Raw genomic sequence first — 27,177 nt, 5'->3', positions numbered from 1 at the left:
AGTAGTATATGAATACTCCTCTCTTTGTTTCTCCAAGTCTATGTCCTCCTCTGCTAGGACTTACTGAAGAATACATCAAGTATGGAAAAGCAGGGGAGTATAGAGGAGAAGCAGTGAAAGCAAGGGTGAAGAATGGAGCACCCTTTTACCTGATGCTGCTGCCAGGGGACTGCCCGGGTGCTGGGGGCTATGGGACGGAAGACTAGGTGGGTTTATGGAGTGGCTACTGACAATGGTAGCTGTGGAGGAGGTGGTGACAGGGGGACACTCCACACATGCTGCTGTCGGTTGCGACCCCCACAGCCAGCCAGTACAGGAAGCACCCACCTGTGACGCAGTCATGGCTGGGACTGTACCGCCCAAATCTAAGGAGGGCTTTGGTGGAAGCTGAGGGGTGGCAGTTGATTTGGCAAGGCCCACCCCCATTCCTGTTCCTGGGGACCTGCTGGCTTCACCTACTACTTTGATTGGTGGGTGTGGAGGGGACGGTGTCTGGGACAGTCCTGGTTTTTTTGGTGGGATGGGAGGTGGGTTACCCCGGTCGATGCGGGCCACAGTTGGTGATTTAAGGCCTATCTGGGGGTGGCCCAAACGCCCGGTGAATGGTCCCCCCTCAGATGCAGAGTGTGGCAGACCAGGGCGAAGGGTTGCAGGGGGCCCCCCTGCTGGAGGGCTTGTAAAGCGGGAGAGAACCTGTGTGACTGTGTGGCGTGCCTGCTGTTTGGCTGCAAAGTTGTCTCGATTTGTGGGGGACAGATCGCGGGAAGGGGGGCTCTGGTTTGCGGTTCCATTTTGGTCCTGCTCCGAAGCAGAGGGTTGGAATTTGTAACGGGCCGCCTGAACGCGAGGACTGACCCCAGTCGGCAAGGTAGCAGACACACCAGGTGAATGTGAACCATGTGCATGCATTTGGCCCTCTCCTCCATTTTCTGCCTGAGAGCTCCCGTGGTGTAGCCCGCGCCCCACACTGGAAGTCTTAGGTAGGTTCATGCTAGCATAGGTGGAACCTGTAGGCTTGACAGGGATGGAAAGTGGCACCTTCTTAGCCCCTTCATTTTCCAGCATTACATCTGTCTGAGAGAAGGCAGTCTTGCAGACAGTGGCCTCAGTGCCCACAGCCACAGATGCCACAGTCTTGGGTTTAATTGGGGCAGAAGGCAGTGGTGGGGACTCTTTGCATTGCTCAGTTCTTAGTTGCTCCACCTGCTGGCGGAGATTCTCACTTTCAGCTCGCAGCTCCACAGCACGCATCTCCTCGCGGCTAAGCCTGGACCGTAGCTGCTCTCGCTCTGTGTCAAACTCGGCCAGCTGTTTCTCCATTTCTGCTTCCATCTGTTGGCTACGACGTCGCTCGGATGCCAGTTCTTCCTCCAGTCGTCCCACGGAGCGGCCTTCCTGCTCAGTGCGGGATGAGAGCTCCTCAAAGCGCTGGTTCTCTTCGACCACACGAGCAGCTAGCTGCTTGCATTCATGCACCAGCGACATCACCACGTGTTTGTTTTTCTCTCGCTCATCCTTCAGCTGAGCCGACAGCTTCCTATGTTCCTGCTCCAGGCTCTGCAGCTGCAGTTTCTCCATTTCAAGCTAGACACAGCAGCAGAGCAAACGTGAGACTCGCAGAGAATAGATAACACACACATAAAGCAAGACACTGATTATTAAACAATTTAAGGTTTGTCAGACCATTGGACAATGAGAAAATTAAAAATGACTTTAAAGTCTAGTACAACGAAACTTGGAGAAAATGTCCTGAAATCAGAGGTCACTCTGTTAACTTTAAATAACTTTCTGCTTATGTCTAAGCTCCACTAATGAAGTGTTTGCATTAATTGATCAGTTGTAGTATTTTTCTGTTTTATAAGCCACACATTAAAAAAAATCTATTAATAAACCCCAATGTCTATTTTCGAGACTGGCTTAATTAGCTGTATCGTTGTAAAGTAGGTCAAGGGATCAGTACTCATGTGCTGAGATGATCACATCAATCTTGTTTGATAGCAGTTTGACCTTTGAGGTGTCCGTTTTGAAATTGAATATCAAAATAGGGGACACACTACTACCATCAACTGCTGCGATACACTACTTCCAGGAAACAAAGATGACCAATTAGCTCTTATTCCCACTACATATTACAGATAAGAATTCAGGCTTTATTTACAGATTTGAGCTACTTAGCCTATAAATAAATGAATACTTGCTCAGAAATAATGAGAAATCACTGTGATAACATACAACTACTGTACCAATGCAACAAGAGAACTGTCACTATAACAACCAAGTACAAGTGTTTATTTTTGGAGCAGAGAGCTCCGTTCTCTCAGTGTCAGTGTAACATGTAAATATGCATGCTATGTACCTATATATAAACTGTATCTTGTTATATATATTAGGCCTATCCTAAAATATCACTGAAGCCACTGACATGGTGGACATAGCTGATACCTGGTCTGCAGAAATGGGTGTGCAGTGTTGGGGGCCAGGGGTCACTTAGAAGAAGCATGCCTGTGTGTGTTTTTAAAGTTCAAGACTAGCTTTGATATCATGTAGCTTGTATTCTTCATAGCACTAGCTCAAATTGTGAGATATAGATTTACGAATGTGTTTGGCACAGTGTTTTAGAGCTTAGCGTCCATTTCTCTCCTTCTCTAACACCTCCTCCTCTTCTTTTTATACCGTCATTGCTCTCCTTTTCTGGCACTCTCTTACTTACTGTTTTCTGTACTATGCTTATGTGAAGGTTAGAAAAACTGGATTTTGCCTTCAAGTCTTGATTTCATGTCACTATTTGTGCCAGAACAGTTTCAGTGCAGCTGATGTAGACACATTACCCCCACCTCCACCCCCCCCCCCCAAGAAAAAAAGACATATACACAGGTTTACACATTGCATACTAGAGTATATTCCGAGAATAACTAGGAACACCTCAGCAAACCTCTGACAGCAAACTTAATAACATCAAGGTAATCTTACAGGAAAGGAGGACTTATTTCAGATAGAATATGCAAATATTCTTTGAATAATTCACACACAATCCTTTCTGTAGTCTTGCCGTTTTAAACATATATGCATGCATACACAATTAAACACATAATTTGAGGTCTTACCCTCTTCTGTCTGCTCTCAGCAGCCGAGAGCTGGGCAGACATCCTCTCTTGCATCTTACGGCAATGGGCCATAACAGCTTCTAACACAGTAATTGGACTCGCGCTAACAGGCCTGCGGTCCTTTGACTCCGTCCCTGACTCAAAGTCCCTCTGCAGGGCAAGGAACGGGTCCGTCAGACTGAACTGTCCATATCGCTCCTGCAGGAACACTTCTTTCCTACGAGCCTATGAAGAGAATAATACAATAGATTGGTGAGCTTATATAAAGGAATATCACGTCCATTTTCTGGTTAAGACTGTTTTTTTAATAGCTTTGCATATTCACAACTGCTTGTATGTAATATCAAAATCATCCTTGTTTGGAGATATACATTTAAATATTCAGTTATGTTGGATATTCAGAATAATGTGAATAAATTCTGATCATTACAGGAACACGGTATGCAAGCTGTTTAAATAATTTACATAGTGCTTACATAAGATAGGAAAAAGACCAAATTCTGATCAATATTTGAAAATCCTTGTGCATGTACAGTAAACACAGACAATGAGAAACAGAAAACTTTAGGAGGTCAAGAGGTAAATACAAATCCTAGCATCATTATGATGCCAATGTGGTGCCTGTGGGATGCTGGCAAATCATTGTGAAATAACACAGAGCAATTATTACACATTATGTTCCCTTGGTGATGCATGTACAGTAAGTTATATAATAAAATAAATCCCATACACACTCAATTCTCCATATCCCATATACATACAAGTCTCCAGCCGCGCTCGTGATCTTGTGGGTATCTGCTCTGGGAATTGTTCCGTCTTAGGAACTTTAGTGCACAAACAATCGTGTACTATTAATTAAGGTAAACGCTAATAACAAAAGAAACCTTTATGCTCTTCTACTCACCGATGCACACATAAACCACATAATACATCCTCACACTCACACAGAGAGCAGGTTAGCACTTCTTCAGGGGTGATCATTAAGCCTGACGTTTAGTTAGGCTGTGTCAAGGCCAGCTGGTCATCTCAGCAGGGTCAGCAAAGGGCCAACCCTGGCATAACTCCCCACAAATTAGATGTTTTCCTTGACACAAATCAACTCAGATGAGTGACGCTGTATTTCACTGCATGGAGATGCAACACAGATTCAGGGGCATAGCAACCATGTTAACTGTAACTTGGGTCAAGACAAGAGTCTAACCAGTTGTATCTGCAGTGGGCCGAAAGTTGCATCTTCATCACAATGCAAGAAAAATTCTGTAAAAATTATATTGGTAAAAGACTGTAAAATTGCTACCGTAAAAAGTTACCTTACTATATTCAATGAAAACAGTAATAGATACAGTAGACAGGACATTGTTAAATGTACAGGTTTCGTAAGTGAAAATCAAGTTATCTTGTAATTTACAGTGCAAAAAATGCAAACTGACATTCCCAGAATGTTATCACTTATGTACATTTTGGGTTTTATGTTACCTCATATGTCATTAAATTTATGTTTACTGCATTATTATTTAGTGTCATGTTTGTTGTTATGAATAGTGTTTTATGCATTTTGTTTTATGCTTTTGTGCATGTGACACTGTAAACCTTCCATAGATTAGTATTTGTGGAAAAGCTGTGATGAAGTTTGATTCATTATGTGGCTTTCTTTACCACCTGTGTTTTATGACGGTTCCAACTATATTATAAATGTACAAAACAGATTTTAGTATTTTAGTTTTCCCCCCACATACGCATGACCGGAAGGAGCAGAAGCGGTCGACTGTGGCATAATAAAACCTCTACTGCTCGTTCAGCGGCCTCGTTTCGCCTTCGACAGCTTTCAGCCTCACCCTGCTTCATTCTACTACGTTAAAAAATCATTAGCTCATCCATGAACATGATTCCTGCCCGAGTCCCATCGGATTGCATCGGCTGTGGGGATTAAGACCACAACTCCCATGATTCCACACTTAGTCACGACATCATCAAACTACGCCGTTGTTTCTTTGTTTTGTTTTGTATATGCGCCCTCCAGCGGTGAAAAATTACATATTGTGCCTTTAACATTATATCAGTTAATGATATGTTTTTATAAGTTACATTACATTTTTTAAAGATACATTTAAGTCACATTTGTAAAACTGTTGCTACCATATTTTTTTTATAGTAAAGTTCTGGCAACCAAAGATGCAGTTGCTTGACATAAATTTCATATTTTCTTACAGTGTAAGACACAGATGATGTTAAATGATTACAAGAACATTACAAGTGACTCTGTCCTCACAAAACATGCTCAGTCTCAGGCAACCCACTGGGCTGATCTACACTACCCATCTGTCCTGGATAAGTCATGCTATAAAATGAACAAGCAGATCAAATGGGAGAGATAATCTAAAAGTTTACTCTCGACAGGGTGTCCCTATTTAACACAGTCTGTGTAGTGGAAGCAGAAGGAACCATGCAAAGAGCACAAAGCATCCTAGAGGCTAATAGCCGACTATTGCCTAACCATAGAAGGAAATAATCAACCTACAGATGTACAAACACACACACATACACATGCAACCCCTCAGATAGATGACTCTCATTGCGCGTGTCAGGATCAGTTTACTTCTGCCAAGTATCACGGCTTTCAAGGGCATAAAAGTTCTCAAAGTGAGTAGCTTTCAGTCCACTTAACATGAACAGACAGACCAGTGCTGGACCAGGCTTATTTCATTATGAGTGCAGTCTGCCATATAAGTGGAAAACAAAAGGAAGTGGGTGAGAAAAATTGGAGACAGCCTCAAATCAGAGGAATGTACATGGACAGATGATGTTTCAAAAAGACTAAACATTACAGCACAGTCTACTACAGAATTATGATCAAGTGGAAAGGAATGACTCACCTTCATAATCCTTGTGGATTGGAAATTTTTCTTAAAAATACCTTTACAGTACCTTAAGTTTTACCTTCTGGAATACCAGAAAAAATGACTACCGTACCAATTTCTCTAATATTATCAAACAGAATGAAAGGTTTTAGAGTGAAAAAAAACAACCTCTAATGTTACAAAACAACACATGATCCATCAGACCCATTGCTAATACTTAACAATGCTGTTGTTTTCCCACTAGAAATGATGCTGCATGTAAACTAAATAAAAACTTCCATCTTTAAAATGCCTAAGTTTAATATGTGATCTCAAATAATATTTCACAGAGATATGAAAATATACTTTAGATTAGGAATGACCCAGGAAGAACAGCATGAGCACAGCACAAAGAGAAACCGAGGAAATTAAAATATACTCCTGTTATTTTGACCAACAACTGTGAAGGAGCTAATAAACATTGCAAAGTCTAGAGGAAAAGAGAGTGAGGAGGGGGTTGAGGGAAAGACTGAGAGCGAGAGAGAGAGCGAGAGATCTAAAGAGATGGGAGTCTGGAGGCGGGAGAAATGTCTGTGTGTCAAGGCAGATAGAGAATGGAGGGCTTTGAGATTCTTAGCCATCTGGCACTTTCCTCTAGGCTTTCACAAATCTCTTCTCTAATCACAGAGGCTGTGCCGTCCCTCCTCCTCCTTATGAACTACTTGATCTGTCCATCATGGATCACGGGGGTCAGGAGCAACATTCAACACATTGTTTGGTATTAAGAGTAAAGATGAGACTATAGTGGAAGAAACTAGCCATAAAAAAACAAAGAAGAGTTACATCTGACTGATATAATTATTGTTTGTGGAAAATCAGAACATAGCTGCTTTGCACAAAACACATCTTTTAATACTCATACTAAAGCTTTAGTTATAATGAAGCCATGATTTAGTTGTCGCTCTCTATTATAATGTAGAAAGAAATTCCAATCTTTTAAAGCATTAAGCATATATTTCTATTTTACCGCAGAGCAATTTATTATGACAGCTACAGGGTAAAACCCCTCACTTTAGGCCAAAATGTAACTTACCAAAATTACAAGAATATTAAAAAGGGCCCTATCCTATACTTTTATATTTTTTTCTTGGAAGACTACTTATAATTTTATTCAAGGTTGTAATTTAGTTTTACAAGACCCTTTTCACTGTCTCCTTTTAATTTAAAAGGAATAGTTCACCCTAAAATGAGAATTCCATCATTGTTTATGCACCCTCATGTCATTCCAAACCTGATAGTATTTCTTTCTACTGCAGAACACATACACAAAAAGAAACGTGAAGAATGTTGGGAACCAAACACCATTGGAGCCCATTGACTTCCAGTGTACAGAGGTGGAGGGGGGGGGGATCAAATATTTCAAAAATAAATAAATGCATAAAAAATTGTTGGAAACCGAAAAAAACATTGGAGCCCATTGACTTCCATTATATAAAGGAAAAGAAACTCAAATATGTCTCCCCCAAAAAACTTATATTCATATTTCACAGAAGAAAGAAAGTCAACAGGATGTATACAAGTCAGACAAGATTGGAACTATATGGGGTTGAGTAAATAATGACATAATATTAATGTCTGAACTTACTGTTATATGGAAGTTACTGTACATGGAGATACTTTCTTGCTTAAAAAAGAACATATTTTGAGAAATGCTTCACTGTTTTTTTTTTTTTTTGTGCATACAGTGGAAGTCTAGGGTAACCAAAACACTGGTTATCACACTCTTCAAAATATCTTCTTTCGTATTTTGCAGAAGAATGTTATACAGGTTTGGAACAACATGAAAGTGAGTAAATGACAGACTTTTCATTTTTGTGTGAACCATTTCTTTAATATGGGCAGGCACATGCTAATAATGGTCCAGGTGGACTGGAGAGGAAGCAGGGAAAAGCTTATTGCCCATTAAATGTCAAGTCAAGTCATGTTTATTTGTATAGCTGTCTCCTAATCTGACTGGGTTTTTAGAGGCTGAATAAAAACAAAACAACAACAACAACAACAACAAAAAAACTGTTGAAACTTCACAGACACTCTCTGCCAAACCTTGAGCTTAAATTGTGTACACAGGACTCTTGGCGGAGTTCAGGCGGGTCTCTGGTATTATTAGCATTAACCTTTACAAGCACGTGCTGCTGAGTGAGGGGTCCAGGGCACACCGCCAAAGGAGAAGAGATGCTGAAAATGAGCAGAGAGAGAGAGCAGGACAAAGACTGTTCGAGGGGAGTGACAGGGGATGACTGAAATGGTGGGAAACAAGGTGAGAAAGAGGCAATATACTATTTCCCTTCAGTATCCACACCATAACAAATCCATCACAGATATTTGCAATAACAGTTATCTACTAATTGCAAATAATACAAAGCACTTCAGGGCTTTTTTTATTCACCTTTTCTTTTCTGAAAGGTAAAGCATTAAGTCACTTCCACCAAACTGATGCCAATTCAAGTGTCTATGTGAGCCACAAACCTAAAAATCTGCTGTCATCATCCAGCAGATGCCCTCAGGCATATTACACCGACTAGTAAGGTTAACCCATGAGCAAGACGTTTGTGTGGGAGAAAGTGCTTTTTCTGTGTCGCTTCTGAATGTGAGTGTGCGTCCAAAGACTCTCACAAGGGGCCTTTCAATTAGATCAACACTGAGCTGGCTTTGTGGGCCAAGGACTTCCGCAGCTCTCCTAACCCAAATGTGAGATCAAAAGACATCAGGCTGATGGAGAGGAAGAGAGGAACGGAGAAGAAATTTAGTCTTGTGACAGTACCATCAGAGTAAAACACATTATTCACAGTTAGAGAGGCTCTGAATGCTCTGAATGCCTCTGAACATTTTCAGTTTTCTGGTACAGATTGAATGGCTCCATATTGACGATGAGTTGGAACAGATTATGGTATAGGCCTGTACATTATTCGTTTAAGTAGAAAAATAGGGCACTAAAGGTTTAAAGGTTTCTGTTCTGGGGATGGGGGGGTGGGGGGGGTAAAGGGAGAGGATTGGGTCCACAGGGGGAGAGAGAATCTGGGCAACCGAGCAGTCCCTACAGACCAGGCCACCCCCATTTGAAAACCCCCAATACCAACCACCATCTGTCATGTACCCTTTCATACAAGCCACAATTTTGAGCCCCGATCAGATCACCTGACCCACATAGTATAACACTTAGTGTCTAAGGTCCAAAAATAACATGCAACACCAAATGTGTCATTTACATGAAAGTATTTTTAAAACTTCAGCAAGGTTGGCTTAAAATAACATTTAGAATGTTACAAATATTTAATATTTTAACTAAATGCTATTCTTTTGAACTTTCTATTAATCAAGGAATCCTAGAAAGCAGAATCCTAAAAAAAATAAAATAAATAAATAAATAAAAACATTAAGAAGCACATCTGTTCCAACGTTGAAAATAATAAATGTTTATTGAGCACCAAATCAGCATTTTGGAATGATTTCAGAAGGATTGTGTGAAACTGAAGACTGGAGTAATTGCCATCAAAGGAATAATTTACATTTTAAATTATATTAAAATAGAAATTTTAAACTGTAATAATATGTCAGAATATTATTGTTTTACTGTATTTTTGATCAAATATATGCAGCCTTAGCAAGCATAAGAGACTTAAATTGTACCAACCATAAACTTCTAATATATTTATATTTAATATAAACTTTTGCCTCAATAAATTCCTAACTTACTGCTTACAAATAGTTAGTAAGATGTTAGTAAAATGTTAATTTTCAATTTAAGGGATCTAAAATATAGTCTAGCAGAATAAGGCATTAGTACAGTATGTGCTTTATAAGTAAACAGCCAATCTGATAGCAATATGAATACTGCTTAATAGTGAGATTTGGTCCCTAAAATAAAGTGTTACCATATATTTAATTGAATTATGTAATTAAAAATGTTATTGTCAGCTATGTTCAGACAGATGGTCAAAACTGTATTTATGGTTCCTTAAAGGGTTAGTTCAGCCAAAAATTAAAATTATGTCATTAATGACTCACCCTCATGTCGTTCCAAACCCTTAAGACCTCCGTTCATCTTCGGAACACAGTTTAAGATATTTTAGATTTAGTCCGAGAGCTTTCAGTCCCTCCATTGAAAATGTATGTATGGTATACTGTCCACGTCCAGAAAGGTAATAAAAACATCATCAAAGTAGTCCATGTGACATCAGAGGGTCCGTTGGAATTCATAGAAGCATCGAAAATACATTTCGGTCCAAAAATAAAAAAAATTACGACTTTATTCCGCTTTTTCTTCTCTTCCGGGTCTGTTGTGAGCGCGTTCACAACACTGTAGTCACGCCGCTGACGTACGACGCTGCTGTTGTGTTTTCTTTGTTACTGGGCGCACCAGAAAACACGTCAGCAGCGTCATACGTCAACAGTCACAGCAGTCGCGTTCACAACAGACCCGGAAGAGAAGAAAAAGCGGAATAAAGTCGTAATTTTTGTTATTTTTGGAACAAAATGTATTTTCGATGCTTCAATAATTTCTAACGGACCCTCTGATGTCACATGGACTACTTTGATGATGTTTTTATTACCTTTCTGGACGTGGACAGTATACCGTACATACATTTTCAATGGAGGGACAGAAAGCTCTCGGACTAAATCTAAAATATCTTAAACTGTGTTCCAAAGATGAATGGAGGTCTTCGGGTTTGGAACGACATGAGGGAGTCATTAATGACATAATTTTAATATTTGGGTGAACTAACCCTTTAATTTACCTGCACTTTGCTACTGGCAGGTGTCATAAAAAAAGTACATTTCTTCTCCAATAATTGCACTTTTTGGAGTATCTCCTGTTGATGGTTTATATAATAAGCGTCATTATTATTGTTTTTGCCTCATTGGTAGCCAGAAGGAAATCTGCTACATTGGAAATCCTCATGCCCTCCTGCTAATTTTTCTTGGTTGAAGGACTTAATGTCTTTTCTACATTTGGAAAAAATTAAACAATCCATTAGAGTCTCTGTTAATTCATTTAATAAAAAGTGAAATCCTATGCTTTTCTTTGTTGAGACCATAGATCTACCCCATTTTTTTCTCCTTTTCTTTTCTCTTTTTCTCCCTTTTAGTTTATGTGGGTTAATTTGGGTTGGGTAGGGATAAGGGTGATGTTCTAGTAATCTACATAATTGTATTCATCTATTGTTATGGGAGTTTTAAACAGCAGGTTGTGTTGATTTTCACATATGCCAATGTATATGTTGTTATTTAAGAATCTGCATAATAAAAAAAAGTTTGTAGCTTGTAGCAGCACATTCCTACAGTAGGTTTGCTATCAGTTTACCTCTGAGGATACGAGGATGTGATAGAAATATTATTCTCATGACATCTGTTCAAGCAAAATGAAGCCTGTGGCTGAGTAAACGCCATTGTGCTGTTTGTCAAATTTCTATTAAAAGTACCAATCGAATTAATGAGACGCTGCTGAGTGAAGCAGAACTGACAGAGTCAGAGACAAAATCAATAACAAACAATTCAGGCAATGAGGAAACCCTGCACTTTTAATTAGAAGCTCTCTATAAAAACCATCCAGCAGGGATTGGGAATGTCAAACCAAAGGAAAAACAGTGATTCAAACTTGATCCCTATTGACAGGAATTAAAGTTGACATCAAAATAAAAGGACACGGATGTATTATAGAAAAACGATACTACAGCACTGCTCATGAAGTGAAGAGGAACTGTCATACTCCCACATACAGTACATACACTTCTGGGTCAGATTCATATTAAGCTCAAGGCGCTGCTTTACTCTGATGTGAAACACTCACACACACAGACACCGTCTTCCCTATGGGATTCACTATGGAAATCTATTCATGCTTTTGCTGCATATATCCCAAATGCAGCCTGACATCTTTCTGTATGGATAAGCAACAGAGACAGGGTTGGACTCAGCCATATTTAAAGATATGGGAGAATTTATGTGACCTGGAATAAACACATTATACACATATATGCTCAAGCCCAAACACAATGTTCCCATATGTTATATAAATGTACCACTTAGGGCATTTTCCGTACTGTGTACAATGTGAAGCAATGAATCACAACCAACCCTGATTTTTCCTTCCTGTCAAAGTCAAAGCAACACGGCTCAAACATTCGAGTTCAGCCCCGCAAGGAGCTCTTACATAAACAGGTCACAGCAGCCGCTCACTGGCATTTACAGCAGAGAAAAGCACCAGAAAAAGATTCTTTGGATTCTTTGAAGAGATTGAGCTCAGAAGCGGTTACCACAAATGAGTGAATCAAGTCACAAGAGAAAGGCAAAGCTAAGTAACCCTAGCGTGCTATAATGACAAGTGCTTGTTAAGCATACATTGAGGTTTTCGCACAAACAAAACCGTACATTTACTTCCTTACAGGACGCACTTAGGAAGATTAAACCACATGCCACAGCTGCACACACCACACATAAACCAAGACACCTGCTGACTGGCTGAGAAAGTCAATTCCAGTATTTACAGAGGAATATACAGTGTACTGAAATCACCTTCACATTAAGAGACAGAGGCCCACAATATATATATATATATATATATATATATATATATATATATTAATGTGAAGGTGATTTCAGTACACTGTATATTCCTCTGTATATATGACCCTGGACCACAAAACCAGTCTTAAAAGTGTCCTTGCTAAATAAATCTTTTGGCGCTTTATTGACAGTACGTAGACAGGAATGTGGGAGAGAGAGGGGATGGGATCGGGAAAGGTCCGCGAGTTGGGACTCGAATTTGGGACACCTGAAGCGCAATGGCACTGTATGTCGGATCGCTCAAGAGGCTATCGATGCTGACTAAAATGATTCATTTCTAAAAATAAATAAATAAATAAATAAATCTTGGCAGTAACTGATTATATGCTATCTGGATTACATAATCAGATTCAAAAAAATAAATAATTAAATTTAAATTATTCATAATCAGACTATGGTTACTTTGGCAGAAAGTTTTCTTTCTCTTTGTATTTTTATATAAATATGGTGCAAGATTATCCTATTCAAACCAATGTAATGATAGACAGTTAGACAGACAGATAGATAAATAGTTAGATAGACAATTTCATACATTAATATAAAAACTAAACATCAACAACTCATGACTGACTACTAGGAAAGAGCCCATTTTCTCAAGACCCATCCTCCACAGAAATCCCCCACATATGAGTATTTATAGCGACGTCATTATATAAGAAAGGCATACATCCTTTAATTATTTAACACTGCTGAACGCATGAGGGTTTGGTAGGGGGTTGGTTGGGGGATGGTGGGGTTTTCTCCCACAGAGTCATTGAAACAGAGCTTGAGAAGGTTTCTAGATCGCTAGATCGACAGGCACTGCTGGAACGCTAAAGTTGGTCATGCCTTTCTAATGATGTTTGTGGCCTATTTTAATGACCCTCTCGAATGAACCACATATCTGTGTGGTGCTCCACAGACCAATCTATGAAAATCCAATAAACGTGTAAAACCATAGCCTGCGTACAAACTCACAGATTCAGCCGCTCAGGCATTTTGATGCAAGTTTCCTCAAGCAAAACAAGAATCACAAACATGTATGATTCAGATGGCACACAAAGAGTATCTTCTATTTGAACTGCGCTACATTACAGGCTTGTATGATGAGGCATCTCCATTTTGACTGACACTATTTGTTTTCCTCAAGCAGCTAAAACGAGCACAAAATGGATGACTACATTTTCATAAATATGTCAGCTTATTTCAAAAAGCCAATGAATAAAGCACTGCTCCATACAGTAGACTGCAAATACTACTTGTTTCTTTACCAGAACTGATTCTTGCACCAGTCCAGGAAATTAACACCTGCCCTGACTTGGTAAAATATTCAGGAGAATAGATATTCGTAGCTATATCCATGAGCCTGAGGCAACGTTTACTAGATTATATTTGTCTGCTTAGCCTTCAGGGTAGCTTAATAAAACAAACATATTTATTTTAAGGATGTACTTAATGTAGTCTGAGGGGAAGCACAAGTATGTGGCACATTTTGGCCTGATAGTAAATTCTCACACACGTAAAGCTCAGGAATTCAAGAATGAAAAGAAAGTCTCTTAAAGTCCAATGAAATCAAAAGTCAAATCAAATCAATGAGTTTTGTGGTGTTTAGTCCATGTCTGTTAGCTCTGGAGCCATATATATATACAGTATATATATACATATATATATATGTGTGTGTGTGTGTATGTTAGTTTACTCCTAAAAGTTGACAAAATGCATTTTTACTTTTAAAAATAGGAGACGCAGGGCAGTGGAATGGAAAAAACTGCAAATGGAAAAAGGTCAAGAGAAGCCTTTTTTTAATGTAACCTTGATATCTTGATATTGCTTGAAAGCATCTAGCAAGTTGCAAATCATTGTTCACTGCTGACATAATGTTCAAAATAAAAAGGGATGATCCCATCCAAACTTTCTGTTTCTAACGGAAGTTGGTCAACACAAAAAAACAAAGCCACATTCTGCAAGCAATTTCATGGTATAAGGACAGGTCACATTCAAAATAATGTTTTCATTTCATACAGTAATAGAGATGTCCGGCCTTGTTCTTGAGGAGGTAACTAAGGTTGTCATGAAATGTAATAACCACAGCTTTGACAACAACAGAGTGCTCGATGAAATATAAGGACATGAGCGGTTGAGGTTGGGAAGGAGGCTGGCAGAGGACCAGTAACTGGCGCCTGGAGTGACTAAACTACCATTCAGCTCTCAGTGAGAAACAGCCTGGCCTCATCCACACTGACATTTTAAACAGCTCCTGCCTCATTTCGGTTTGGCTGTTAAGTTTTAAGGAAGGAAAAAGAAAGGTGGTGTGGCAGAGTAGTTCAAGATCTGGGCTCGTAACCCTGAGGATGTACTGAATCTCAGACAAGGTGAATAGGGGCCCACAGGTAACAATGTAAGATTCAGTGCAATAGACAAAAATGCTTTAGTAGCAGTACTTTAAAGGGGATGCTTTTAAAGGCAGCCAGTTATAAGGGTAAGCACGGACACTTACCTTTCTGTTCTCCAAGGACTACGGACAGCAAATTATATGCTAGAAGGATCTTGTCTCAGCCTAATTTCAGAACAGTGTCATATCTCCTCAGACAGTGGGAAGGACAAAACAGCCCCAGAAGGGCTACACATCGACAAAGGCCTGTTTGTTCTGGATACCCCTGAAGTCTGTCACAATGACTCTAACCCATCATGACTGCCATACAGAACAACAAAGAGATAAAGTAACCTCTGATCTACATATTTAAATCAGGCTGATTAAACCAGACATTTTACAAGCAGCAACAGTTTGCTATGCACATATTATACCATTTGGAATATTGGGGCTGGTAAGAATGTGTTTGTGTTTGAAATAGGTATTTTAGACTTCATCTGATGTTTAAAAAAAAAGTAATATGTGATTATAATTATGTAACTGTAATGTCATTTATGTAATTGCAAATAAATGTAATTTATTCTCGTGATAGCAAAACTAAATTCAGTGTTACATGATCCTTCAGAAATCATCCCTAAATGGAAACATTTCTTATTATTATCAATGTCCAAAACAGTTTCATAATTTTGTGGATTTGTTAATGAATAGAAAGTTCAAAAGAGCATTTATTTGAAAACAAAAAAAAAAGAAAATTAAAAAAAAATTTTTTAACAATGTAAAAGTCTTTACAGTCTTGTTTGATTAATTTAATGCATTCTTAAACCTTGAAGTATTTATTTCTTAAAAAAAGAAGAAAAATCATACTACGCCAAATTTTTTAAAAGATTAGTTCATTTCCTGAATAAAGATTTCCTGATAATTTACACACCTCCATGTCATCCAAGATGTTCTTTCTTCAGTTGAAAATAAATTAAGGTTTTTGAGGAAAACATTCCAGGATTTTTCTCCATATAATGTACTTCAGTGGGACCCAGTGGGTCAAAGGTCAGAACTGCAGTTTCAGTGCTGCTTCAAAAGGCTCTATACAATCCCAGCCAAGGAATAAGGGTCTTATCTATGAAACGATCAGTCATTTTCTAAAAAAAACCCTAAAATATTATACTTTTAATAGCCTGACCTCACACATTACATAGTCACGTTAGACGTACAAAGAAAGCCAAACGCCCTTTACAAAAAAAATTGAAAATAATGATGATTATTTTAATAATGAAACTTGAATTTGGATATTCAACCCATTGGCCGCCACTGAAGTGATGGAGCAAAATCCTGGAACGTTTTCCTCAAAAAACTTAATTTCTTTGTGACCGAAGAAAGTCTCTAGTCTTTGATGACATGATGGGGGTGAGTAAATTTTTAGGAAATTTATATTCTGGAAGTGAACTCATAAACTATTTAATTTTCTGCTAACAAAAACAAAACAGCAAGAGATGGTACAGGCTGAGAGTACATTCTGTTCAGTATGTGGCACGCAGTCAGCTGTCAAAATATTAAAAATACACAAAATAACTTCTGGGTGGTGAAAATTACACATAGAAGGACATAATTACTTGGTATAAAACAACATGACATTCAACAGACTGTATTCTCATATCTCACAGCTTTCTTTTGTGTCAAATTTACATACCTTCTACTCTGTTTATCTGCCATCGCAAACAAAATAAATATATGAATTTTCCCTTGTGAGTGATACCATTTCTCTACCATCTGATAAACAGTTTAATATAAACTTTTGTGGGAATACACAGTTCAAAAATACCTAACCTAATATAGTAAATCTGACACATTATGGTGCATCAGGACTTCAATGTGATAGCGTAACTACAGGGCCTTTCGCACCGCTTTAGTTCCAGAACTAAATGTACAGTACTAAAGTACTGGGACGATTTTGCACAAACTATTTCCCAGAACCATTTATACGGTCGCATTCACATTGACCGTGTGTACTAGAAAGTGACATAAGCCGGTCGACAGCGACGTCATTTGTTAACAACAAGAGGATGGAGGATGCTGTGATTGGAGCTGTGTTTTTGTTGTGTCTCGTGGGTTTTACAATAATGGACATGGAATGTCGACGTATACGTAAAGCGATTGAAAGTTCCTCAATTAGTTCTGGTACTATGAAAAGGTTTTCGCAGTGCGAAAGGCCCTATTAGATATTTGAGCATCTGTGTGCTGTTAGGCTGTGAGGGTTAAGACAACATTTCCACATCATAACCCTAATCTCTCTCAAACAGAGCCCGGTGGAGCGGCGGCTGTCACATCAACAGGGCTGGTCTTCAGCTGGCCTGCAGCCAGAAATAACAGCAAGTTAACATGGTGCCCATGACCAGTGCTCACTCAAACAACTAATCACCCAAACGGGATGCTCCCTGCCAATGTTAAACAACATCATGTTCAAAACAACACAGCCAAGTATGTGCTGGCATCCTTTAGCCCCGGCTAAACCAAATTTAAAATCAATTCTGACATTTCCAAATTCTCAAATGAATTGTTTTTCTGAACTTTCTTTATTTCTGCCTGTTGAACGCGAAGACCTCTGTTTGTATTCCCACCTACTATATTTGATGACTCAGTTGACTTTGTGAAATGGTGGTCACCCCCTTCTTTCACTTCTGCACTAAAAAGCTTGAAACATACTGGTTCAGCGCTCTTTTCTAGTGAATCTTGCTTAAATGTTCAGGCAAATCTAAAGCCATTAGGGTAAAAGCAAACAAAATGACTGACTCAGATGCTTGCGGTGCTTGATTTATTCTGCTTATTTAAGATTTCCAGTACTTTGCAATGATTCTTTATCTTTCGAGTTTACAAATGATTGAAAGTGCACTTCTAAATAAATGAGAGGGAGCAGAAAAATACCTTGGATGGAAGGGGGTCTATAAATTCAATTGATTTTCAACTGTTTGGATAGTGTTCTCATATCATGCGCTTCTGTCCATCCATCCAGCCAGCCACCCACACACACACAAACACTCAGCTGACTGTCCTCAGCCTCACCGAATGGCAGCACGAGGATCAGTTAAGCTGCTTTTACAGACACGTGCATGTGGAATTACGGTTCTGCTTCGTGCATTTGACAGATAGAATGTAAAATGAGGAAGGGAGGAGGGAGAGAGAGAGAGTCAAATACCCTGACATAACACAAACAGCTCCAAGCTGTTCTCTTTGATTTGCATGCAACATTCAGATACCTATAGACAGAGCTAGAAATATTGTCCAAAATTACCTGCTAATGGTAACATATAATATAATTAATAAAATAATCAGATACTTACAGTTTCTGTAATAAAAAGATTACATACCCCTTGCAGAATATGCAAATATTTAATCATTTTAACTAAATAAGATGAATCATGAAAGTGGCATGTTATTTTTATTTAGTACTCTCCTAAATAAGCTATTTCACAAAACAGATGTTTATATATATATATTCCACAAGACAAAATAATAACTGAATTCATAAAAAATGACCCTGTTCAAAAGTTTACATACCCTTACATCTTAATAATATGTGTTGTTTCCTGGATGATCCACGACAGTTTTTATAATTTGTGATAGTGATAGCCTGCTGTTCTTCAGAAAAATCCTCCAGCTCCTGCATATTCTTTGGTTTTCCAGCATCTTCTGCATATTTTTACCCTTTCCAACATTGACTGTATGATTTTGAGATCCATCTTTTCACAATTAGCCTGAGGGCAATTGAGGCACTCATACACAGCTATTACAAATGGTGGAAACATTTACTGAAGCTCAAGAAGGCAACAAAATGCATGTAGAGCCAGAGGGTGTAAACTTTTGAACAGGATGATGATGTGTACATTTTTCTTATTTTGTTTAAAGTTCATATTTTTTTCATTTGGTACTGCACTTAAATAGCTACACAAATACTTAAATGATTCCCAGAAAACAAAATAAGTGCAATTTACCCTGATCATCCAAAACAAAAAGTTTTAATTTAAGCCATGTATGCTGCAGTTCCCTGGGTTAGTGGGTAGTATTGATTTGGGGATTGGCGAGTGTTAATTTTGGCCCTTGTACACAGACAACAGTGTGTTTATGTGCTATTTTTATCAGTCACACAGGGAAATAATTCTTACCATCCACCACACAAAAAAGAATGTATCGAAATGTATGACGCTCCCTGTAATAGCCATGTGAACGTGAACTGGGGCAGCAACTCACATCACAGGCTAAACATGTTCACTGTCACAAACAATCTCTCATATGCAAGCAGAGAAAGCGGCACTGAACTGCTATCTCTGAACCTGTATCCAGTTTTATTTAGCGATGATGACCTGACACTAGCTCACGTGGCAGTGCCAGAGAAGCTAAACAGCTCCATCTAATCATAGCGGCACAGGCACAAAACAGCCAATCACATTAGTGCTGAAGCAACCAGACAGCCTACACAACTCCAGTCCACTTTGTCTTCTATTCCAAGTCAGGTTTTTGTCTAGGCTCTTATGTTCTGGTGAGACAAAACCTGGTCTCACAATGAAAGTGTACTAAAAAGAAAAGGAGAATATCTTTGAACTTTTTGGCCATAGAGGTACACACAGGCTCTGTTCCAAAACCTTTTTCACTGCTTGTCGCTTGTGACTGGCAATTGAGGTCGCTACTGGGCGTTCTCACTACTGGTTGCCTAGTTACCCCGTAACTCTCCATTACAGCAGATGAATCACGTGCTCTCCACTGACTTCACTCCCATTGGTTCTCGCTCGCGAAATTCGCTGCTTATTTGCATAAAGTTAAAGTTTGTCACTTGACTCACATCGCTTGACATGCCCACATTCCTTCGCCAACGCTCAATGTCGCTCGTGTCGCCGGAAGTCGCCAGCTCTCCATTGAAAATGAATGGGATTATGTCGCTCTGTCGCTGTGTATCGCTGGTGGTGTGAACGGGGCTTGAGAAGTGAACAGTTTGGCAATGATAGATCTAGTGCTAACCCACCTTAACCAGCATGGACACTCATGCTAGTTTTAGCCTGTTTTTCTTCTTCAACAAGAATAACATAAAGACAAACGTATGTGGAGAAGATTAATAATAAACAACACTGTGACAGAAAAGCTGCTCTGTAGTCCTGCCATTGTACACAGACCTGCCATTACTCCACTTGACACTTCTGGCTTTATGAATGGAAATAAGGACACTTGAGATGTAATGGCTTGTGAGCATCTGTATTCTGTATCCAGATGTCCATATGGGACTGTTCACGGTTTCAAAGTGATCTGACTGCACTAAAGACCAATTTGTCTTATAGTGAATTTTAGTATACAATGCGAGATGACACTGGCCCAAAACCTGAGCTGATGTGACTGGATTTAAACGGACTGGCTCTGAAGTCCGAGGGTTTGTAGGCATGTGACTCCACAGTTAATCTGCTTATGTCCCACCATTGTTTCTGATGAAAAACGATACATTGCACACAGCTTTTTCAGCTCGCTAATTAATTGCAAAGCTTCTTAATAATGCATAGGATTGCTGCTTTCATCTCTCATGTATCAAATGCAATATTTACAGTATGGCCTAGAAAACAAACAAAATGTCATTATTTGGCTTTTTTAAATTGGTATGTCTAAAAGTCAGTATGTATGTGTTTGGCCCTATCACTATCTCCCTAAAGAAACAAACAAGACCATTGTGCTCGAACTGGTTGCTGTGGAAAGGGAATGAGGGATGAGGGAGGGAAAGAAAGAGATAGTATATCCGCAGGGGGAAAACCAGCTGGGAAATACTTGCAGCCAAGAGAACAGAATAACAAGAAAAAACAGCCTCTAAAATGCATGGAAACCACCACAGAGTAAAGCGGAAGAGGGTGAATGACCCAAGTGAACATCACAGGCCTGCATAAACTAAGCATAAAAGAGACAGGAAGGGAGACTAAGATGGAGAAACAGAAAGTGTGCCCATCGTTTTCCCAATACACTGGCCTAGAAACACACAGAGACAACCTAAACTAGAACACCTGAAAATATAGTGACACTCCTAACCTCGATTTTGGAAGTATATGCTTTTTTAATCTTAATCAGATGTACATGGCCTCTTACCCCAGTGTGAACGTCTGACCTTAAAGAAAAGACAAATAGGGACAAACACTGTACCGTGACCTTACAATCCCCTTGACTCAGCTCTTCTGCAGATCTCCTTATGATGTTAAAGTGTGCTTGGATTGTGAAAAATATAAAACTCCTCTGTATGTACACTAATGTACAAAATTTAGGGTCGGTAAGATCATAAGGCTGGATTTATATGACCAGAAATACAGTAAAACAGTCATATTGTGAATATTATTACAATCCAAAACAACTTTATTTAATATTTTCCAGTGATGGCAAAGGTAAAATGTACAGTCTTCAACTTCACATGATCCTTAAGAAATCATTCTAATCATTCTCTGTTGATTTGATGCTCATGAATCATTTCTTAAGTTGTAAACAGTTGTGCTGCTTAATATTTTTGTAGAAACATAAATATACTAAATTTGATGTCTAGAAAGTGCAAAAGAAGAGCATTTATTTAAAATACTATCACTTTTGATCAATTTAATGCATCCTTTCTGAATAAAGGAATTTATTTTTATAATAACAAATCTTACTGAACCCAACTTTTGAAGTGTATCAGTGAAATCAAAGCTAAAATTAGTGAAAAATAACAAAATGATGATGAATATAAACAACAATGTGCACCAAATATTCAGCACTGAAGGGAACCAGATTTTAAAATTTGTCATGGCAAAACCCATATTGATCTATGTTGGCTACAGTCCAAGATATACATATCCAAAACAAACTAAATGACATCAAATCCACAGAATCTCATAAAACCATCTAAAGAGAGGAAATGAACTATACATGCAACCCTATGTGATTAATACTGTATATGGTTTATTAATTTAAATTATTTTTTTATTATTATTTATGGGCTTTTAGCCTTTTAAATCACAGAAAAGTGTATAGAGAGACAGGGATTTGGATAACATCATTGCACAAACCCTGAATCCCCAGCTAGTATGCACAAATGTAAGAATGTACAAGTGCAGAGATTTCATACTCACTCTAAGAGCTTCAATGACCAGATCTCTGGCCTCAAGTTCTCCCTCCATGATGCTCAGAAGGGTCAGGAGCTCTGGTTTGCTCAGGTTGTCGATGTTCAGCTCGCATTTCTGAAATACACAGAGCAAGAACACGAGCCTTGTTAAAGGAAAATGACACTGCATATCTCAGATGGTCTACTAGGTCCTTGGCAGAAAAGGTGTTGAGTGGGCACCAATCTCACTGCCAACAGTATTAAGTTTTCACTGAAACATTAACCAACTACTTTTGAAACCAGAAGTTCTGTCTTGTCTGAGTTCCTTTGGGTAGCGATTTCAACAACAAAAATAAATACATCAGATACTTTGTTTAAAAATATATTTTGCCACTAAAATTGTGGAATTATTGAGATGTTTCAATGCAAACAATACTTTTGTTGTACTTCACTCTTGCTCATGTTTTTTCATGCTAATGTCTGATATACTGGTGATTTTATGGGCAAATATATAACAGTTTATGATACATTGGTTCATCTCGATTAGTAAATCTTTATGGAAAGATAAAGTATAAACCTTCATCTTTAAAACAAATACTGCATTTAATAGGGCCTACTTTTCACCTTGATGATTAAAAAATTGTCCAAAGATCTATTAATAAAACAATTCATGAATTATACAGCCTTAATGAACCATGGTTTTAGTTCTATGTTTTTCCATAAGATAAAGATTAACTAAACAGCAGCGATGCACTTAGTTGAAGGCAATAATTTAGACCACAGTGTAATTCAATTAGGAATATGTAATGAAATAGCCAGAAGTTGAGATATTATCACAAAGCAAAGAAAATTGTTTCTGTGAGGCTGATATATAAGCTTTAAAAAAAAAGTATAACTTGTTCTTGATTCATGGAGGACTATGCAACTGAACAACAGTCAGAAAAATAAGACATAACTAGACTGAATACAGATTCATCTGCTATGGAAGTTACATTAGCACAATCAAAATGTCTTAGATTTTTCACATTGTTAGGGCCTGTAACTAAGACCAGTAGCTCTAGTGACCTTTCCACAAATTATTTGCTTCATTAGGTGTTCTAATTTGTCAAAGCCCAATTTCTAATGTTCAGTTCCATATACTATATGTAAGAACTGAGTGAAGGACATGTGACTGATCTCTGTGTAATGAGAAATGAGAGAGTAGTAAATGGTTAATCAAACTGTGTCCAGTTTTTCAGGTGTGATCCTAGCCACAACACTGATTGTAGCAAAGACAAAAAATCTTCCTCAGAAATCTTCCTGTATCTTAGACTACAAATGTCAGAGTACAATATACCTACGATTTGTTCTTGAAGAAATTATTCTAGCATAATGAGACTTGCAACCCTAGTCAATGGTTGAAATCCACAGATAAAGCAATATCGAGAGTGCTGAGGTTGAAGAAAAAATGTCAATACTGGTCAGTGGGAAATGCTGTTGACCAGGTCTTGCACAATGCTTTCTTGAACATGGTGTAATGTTGAGGCAGTTATTTTTTCAAGCCAGATTGTGTACGGATGGGGTCAGACCACTTGAGTATACTTGATAAACAAAACATCCCACCAAATAAACTATGCATGGACCTTGCATCCTTCTGTAAGGGTTTGTAGCCCTTGAGAAAGGTGTCTGGGTAGATGCACAAAACAGAGATTTATGACTTCACGCCAGTGGCCAATGGGCAGCGCTGAAGTCTGCGCACCTGTTCAACCCAACTCTAAATGTAAAGGGGCCTCGAGCGGTTAAAGCAGCTCAGATCGGTTGGGTGACACAGTACTCTGAACTATGCCAGCTGAGTCACTAAAATTCAGACCGATTTAGAAACATCTCCAGTGAACACCCCCCACCGACCAACCCGCCTCCGCTTCATTACATCTCTCTTTTTGCTACATTTTTGTGCCACTCTGTGCATCACCGAAACATTAATCTGTAAGTATTTGCTATATGACTGGCTATACTCATAATACTCAAAAGTGATGTTTTGTCTGTCATGCAAATCCATTTAAAAAGATAGATGGTAAGATGAGATAAATCTTACTACTGAAACTAAAGACCACCCTTTACCGTAAGACACCGCATGCAGATCAATAAATTTGAAAGCAAGGAGAACCTTTGAGCAAACTGTAATAGAGGGCTCTATAGCATCTCTCCTGGGGGTAATATTGATTTTTTTAAGGGAGTTAAGTGAGGTTCATCCATATATGTTGAAAACTTGTCATCAGAATGTGTGAAATTCAATTATTGCTGCATTCTAATCATAATGCACTCTTTATCTAGGAACATGTCATATATATCAATCAGTAAAATACGTTGACATTATTAGTATAATATCTACATATCTAAAATGTATACAGTATAATACATAAAACAATAAATATAGACACACACACATTATAAGTATTTACAGGTATATATTTTTTATATAAATTTATTACTTAATTTATTACACTTTATAAATGTATTACACTGATATAAATATTTGTATGTCTAATATATATATATATATATGTATATATATATATATATATATATATATATATATATATATTTGTATGTGTGTATATAGAGAGTATATTTTATTTGATGCATAATTTAAAAAATACAATATATATAAATAGCGATATTAACTATATATATATATATGATCAAAATAAAAAAACATATATAGATAGATAGATAGATAGATAGATAGATAGATAGATAGATTTTTGCTGTTGTTGTTTTTTTTTTTGCTTTATTTTTTTGCTCTCTATATATATATATCTATATATAGAGCAAAAAAAAAAAAAAAAAAAAAAAATATATATATATATATATATATATATATATATATATATATATATATATATATATATATATATATATATAACCATGGTTTTACCACAAATAAAGCAAAAAAAAAAACCAAAAAACATAGTATAGTTAAACCATGGTAACCAGAAATTAACCATGGTAACCATACACTAACCACACTAAAAACATTTTAACTATTTATAGTAACTGTGGTTATACAAATGATAATCAATTCCATGGTTAATCTTCGTAAGTGTAATATATATATATATATATATATATATATATATATATATATATATATATATATATATATATATATAATTAAACATTAACGCTAAAAAAACTGTTCATAAGAATACCTCGATTTCAATTGTAATAGTATTTCGAAACGTGACAACATCTAGCACCTATAATAAACGCGACTGGTAAATATGCAATATTTGTAGGGTAACCACTATCTAGGCTTACCATGGTAATATATTAAATCGTGCGCAGCTGCACATTAAAGATAGCTTACAATAAGAAAAAAAACCCTCTTACTTCATACAGCATTGTGCTCTGCCCGAGATAAAGGATACGACAGGAAATCTTAATGTCACATTATAACAAAGTATTTCCCCCCAAAATCTTTCCATCTCCTCCTTATACAGACGGACCACCGTAACACATTCACTGATAGTTATGATTCACAGCACTGCACGATTCCTGTTCTATTAATCCCATTCATTCCCTGTCATAATTAACATTCGCGGTAACGATCATTGCGGCGGACAAGATTTCATTTTATTCTTAAAAATGTCTCTCACCGCCTCGACGCTTCCATGGCCAGTGGTTACCAGTGTTTGTAGCGGAGGTGGCTGCTCCCCTTTCGCTCCGTCCGACGCCATCTTCTCACTGTAGAGGACTGTTCAAGCTTAGGCACCACACACCACATCAAATAACGCATTCGGCACTGATTTAACTATTACACTGCTGCAAAAGAATCGCAGAGAGCCGATAATTCATCTTCCAGCTGTAAATACGTTAAGCAGGGCTGTGGATGTACTCTGAGAGCTAGATTTTGACGGGGAGCAGGTTGTGCAGCTCAGTCCAGATGTAAACCTGAAAAGAGGTGTGAACCTACAGCCTTTGAGGGAGTGACATGAACGCGATCCTATTTTTGAACTGCTCGGGTTAACCTCTCTGTCGCCAGTGGATTTTGTATTTGAAGATGTGGTGAAGATGAAGATGATGAATGGAACTTAATGTTAGGAGATGCCTTTGAATCACAAAAACGCATTATGAAGTCGTTCAAAATGTGAGCTCAATAAATGGCTGGTTTGGATTCACCTAGAACTATGTAACAAATTTCAAGAGAGAAATAATATAGGCCTACTGAACAGCTATTTTCGTTCAAAACGTTAAAAACGGATGGAAAGGAAACTGATGGCTGTTCCCCACATGAATAATACAAATTTTATTACATTTAGTGTTTGATGGAGCATGTGAACACTAAAGCAGATTGCACTTCATTAAATAACATTATGAAGGCTGCCCACACAGGTGAGGAGAGAAAAGAACAGCAAACAACTCAAAATGACAAAGGGAATGATGGTGAAATGAATAATGCTTCCCTGAGTTTGCCATATACAGGTCCTTCTCACCTGTGATAAAAGTTCATTATTTTCCATAATGTAATGATAAAAATTAAACTTTCATATATTTTAGATTCATTGCACACCAACTGAAATATTTCAGGTCTTTTATTGTTTTAATACTGATGATTTTGGCATACAGCTCATGAAAACCCAAAATTCCTATCTCAAAAAATTAGCATATTTCATCCGACCAATAAAAGAAAAGTGTTTCTAATACAAAAAAAGTCAACCTTCAAATAATTATGTTCAGTTATGCACTCAATACTTGGTCGGGAATCCGTTTGCAGAAATGACTGCTTCAATGCGGCGTGGCATGGAGGCAATCAGCCTGTGGCACTGCTGAGGTGTTATGGAGGCCCAGGATGCTTCGATAGCGGCCTTAAGCTCATCCAGAGTGTTGGGTCTTGCGTCTCTCAACTTTCTCTTCACAATATCCCACAGATTCTCTATGGGGTTCAGGTCAGGAGAGTTGGCAGGCCAATTGAGCACAGTAATACCATGGTCAGTAAAACCATTTACCAGTGGTTTTGGCACTGTGAGCAGGTGCCAGGTCGTGCTGAAAAACGAAATCTTCATCTCCATAAAGCTTTTCAGCAGATGGAAGCATGAAGTGCTCCAAAATCTCCTGATAGCTAGCTGCATTGACCCTGCCCTTGATAAAACACAGTGGACCAACACCAGCAGCTGACATGGCACCCCAGACCATCAC

The 27,177-nt window shown here is 38.1% G+C and overlaps 1 protein-coding gene across 1 annotated transcript in view; it reads right to left on the bottom strand.

Moving 5' to 3' along the window:
* LOC109109982 (cortactin-binding protein 2-like) overlaps positions 1-25,967 on the bottom strand; it is a 43,582-nt gene extending 17,615 nt beyond the window's left edge. Inside the window, exons 1-4 of the mRNA XM_042744070.1 lie at positions 25,638-25,967; positions 22,028-22,135; positions 3,105-3,329; positions 150-1,584 (exon numbers count right to left, since the gene is read on the bottom strand). Of these exons, the coding sequence (XP_042600004.1) occupies positions 150-1,584; positions 3,105-3,329; positions 22,028-22,135; positions 25,638-25,718 (1,849 nt within the window). The 5' untranslated portion in view covers positions 25,719-25,967. The remainder of the gene's footprint in view (positions 1-149; positions 1,585-3,104; positions 3,330-22,027; positions 22,136-25,637) is intronic.
* Positions 25,968-27,177: the final 1,210 nt, after the last annotated feature.

Source organism: Cyprinus carpio, chromosome B18 (assembly GCF_018340385.1).
Source record: "Cyprinus carpio isolate SPL01 chromosome B18, ASM1834038v1, whole genome shotgun sequence".
Lineage (NCBI taxonomy): Eukaryota > Metazoa > Chordata > Actinopteri > Cypriniformes > Cyprinidae > Cyprinus > Cyprinus carpio.
This window is presented reverse-complemented; position numbering and strand designations above follow the sequence as displayed.